The 2,759-nt window shown below is 33.5% G+C and overlaps 1 protein-coding gene across 1 annotated transcript; it reads right to left on the reverse strand.

Moving 5' to 3' along the window:
• Positions 1 to 951: 951 nt before the first annotated feature.
• LOC114303835 (ethylene-response factor C3) lies at positions 952 to 1,949 on the reverse strand. The gene has a single exon (XM_028248980.2). The coding sequence runs from the start codon at positions 1,733 to 1,735 to the stop codon at positions 1,040 to 1,042; it is 696 nt and encodes a 231-aa protein (XP_028104781.2). The 5' UTR covers positions 1,736 to 1,949; the 3' UTR covers positions 952 to 1,039.
• Between the last annotated feature and the right edge of the window lie 810 nt (positions 1,950 to 2,759).

Raw genomic sequence — 2,759 nt, forward strand, 5'->3', positions numbered from 1 at the left:
AAACATACAGATACAATTAAAAAAATTCAATAATAATATCAGAGCATGCAGAAAATTTTAACAAATTAAACTATTATAAAATGTCATTATCAACAACTACTCTATACATAGACACAAAGAAAATAAATTTAGTGATAAAAACAATAAACAAATAAATAAACAAGGAAGAGAAATAACAACAAGAAGAAGAAGAATTGAGGCGATCCAAATGGAAGAAGAATAACAGAGAAATTACTTTCTAGCAAAATTAGTGAAGGATTAGATATTGGTCTTTTCCTTTGAGATCTTATGAGAAATTTTCAATTTATAGAAGATATTTTGATTTTACAAGAATAGTTGAAAACTAAAAATTTAGTAATCTAGATGGATTTTCTTTTTGTTGGACACAATTTCACCTCAAACACTCACGATGTTCTTAAACCAAACAATCCTTCCCCTTCTCTGCATTAATGGAAATACATAGGCATTGTATTCTCTACAAAAATTTCATTTATGCAGTTAAATGTCCCAATTTTTGGTTGTAAAGAGGGCTTAAAATTAAAGGTTTTTCTTCACAAGAAGTTCATCAGAGACTAAAGATAAAGAAAACATATGTTTGATAAAAAGGATCACAATCAGGTTTAACATGGTGTGTTTCTCCAATTCTCCTTCACTTGGACTTTGGAGGGATGTGGATTAAATGGAAAACATCAAACAGATTGTCCATTTTAGATAGTTTCTCTGAATGAGAGGGCACTGAGAATGCATTTAAACTTAGGTATGGGCCGTTTAGATTTACAAAACCTAATATAATTTTATAAATTTTTTTAATTAAGTTGTGCTAAATCAATATTAAAAACTATTTTGTGTTTTATGTAAAAATCACAAGAAAGGGAAATAGTGAAAGTGTTTTAAAGGAAATATTTGAGGTAGATGAGAGAGCACATATAGAGTAAAGTAAAAAATAAATCATGAATGTGAATACCTAAAATTCATATAGATGATGAGCAAGATATGAAAGTACATAATAGAGAGGGTGATGAAAATGATGTAAATTGACTCAAGTACTATGAGAAGCTCTCTCAGATGAGCTTAAGAGCTCATCTAAGAGATCAGTTCCAAGATCCTCAAATTCAAATACTGACATATTTGCTCCAGGCTTCACTACTATTCCTTCCTTTTCATTATTCCTCCTCCTCCTACTTATCAGCAACTTCATTCTCATCTTGTTTCTCTCTTTCAATGCTGCAGCTGGAGTGGAAGAGGAGGTGCAGCTGGAGGAGGAAGAGGAGCACTCATCACCATTCTGACGAAGCGATTCGCGTACTCTTTCAGTAGGAAAGTTGAGGCGAGCCAATGGGCCTCGCATCACAAATGCAGCTTGGTCATATGCCAAAGCGGCCTCCTCTGCAGTAGTAAATGTTCCGAGCCATACACGCGCTCCTTGCCTTGTTGAATCACGTATCTCAGCAGCATACTTTCCCCATGGCCGCTTCCGTACCCCTATGTACCCCTTTTCCTTTCCTGCCTTATTTTTCACCTTTGAAGTAAAGTCTTCTTTATCATTAAACCCCTTGCAGAAATCTGTTTCCAAAGATTTTTCCTTTACTTTCACAGGAAAATTCTCTTCGGAGGGATTTTCATCACACGAAAGAGATTTGGTATGCAAAAGTTGGTCAGGCTCAGACCATGATGAAAATGGAGACTTAGGTGAGAAATCAAACCTAGGGTATTGAGGGGATGAACAATCTTCCATGGATGAATTTGACAATAGGCTCAGATCTAAATTTTTTAAGGCTTCAATCTCCTTAAACTTGTTCGAAAAATCGACAATAATTGAAAGAGAGTGGAAGAATTTGAGTTTGAAACAAAGAAGATGGGATTAAATTTGTCAAAGGGACTGGAAGGTAAGGTTCTCTTCAACACAAAACAAAGAAGAAGGTATTTCATTTTGTATATAATGATGTGTGTGGTGGTGGGGTTTTCGTCGTTTGTATTTTTATTTATTTATTTTTTTTTTTAGGGGATGGTGGGGTTTTCTATTATTATTATTATTATTATTATTATTATTATTATGTAGGTTCAACTTTTTTTTTAATTTTTGGTGGACCAATGCATTTTTTTTTTTTTTTTTTTTTTAAACTGTAGCAACTATCTTTGCTAAACCATTCTCTACTTGATTACCAAGTCGTGGTCGAGTATTTGAGATACACATTAAACACGTTTGGGAAATAATGCAAGGCGGCGAGGTCTAGTTATGTAAAACTTATCTAATTAAGCACCTATCACCATATTAACCAAGCTGCCTTTTCTGTTCATGCTGATAAGTAGACCATCCAGAACAGTTGACCCACTTTAACCCTTAAACACAGACTAAACTTGTATTGGGAATATTATTTAGCCCAATTAGAGCAAGGCCATGTGGTAACTCAATTTATTTTTGTTAGTTTAAATACTGAGATTTATCACTTTTCTATGGTGGTAGCTTTTCTCCTGTGACCTGTTTGTGATTTGAATTGATGGTATTGTCTTGCTTCATAAGGATAATTATTCAATAATCTCGGAATATAAACACGTGGTATTTTATAGTATTGTAATTGGTGGTGGAAGTGAATAAGTGGGGTATTATGTTGGGTGATTATGGGACATGAGGGGGCATAATGAATAGTGATTGATTAGGAATACGGACACGTGATATTTAAAGAATATTGAATAATTTTCCGTTCATAAGGCCGATTATTGGTTTTGTTTTGGTAATTCAAATTATTTATTTTTTATGT

This window comes from Camellia sinensis, chromosome 1 (genome assembly GCF_055761805.1).
Source record: "Camellia sinensis isolate YWXY chromosome 1, ASM5576180v1, whole genome shotgun sequence".
NCBI classification, from domain to species: domain Eukaryota; kingdom Viridiplantae; phylum Streptophyta; class Magnoliopsida; order Ericales; family Theaceae; genus Camellia; species Camellia sinensis.

Excerpts from the sequence above, each read along its gene's own strand:
- LOC114303835 (XM_028248980.2), bottom strand. The coding sequence starts at position 1,735 with ATGGAAGATTGTTCATCCCCTCAATACCCTAGGTTTGATTTCTCACCT.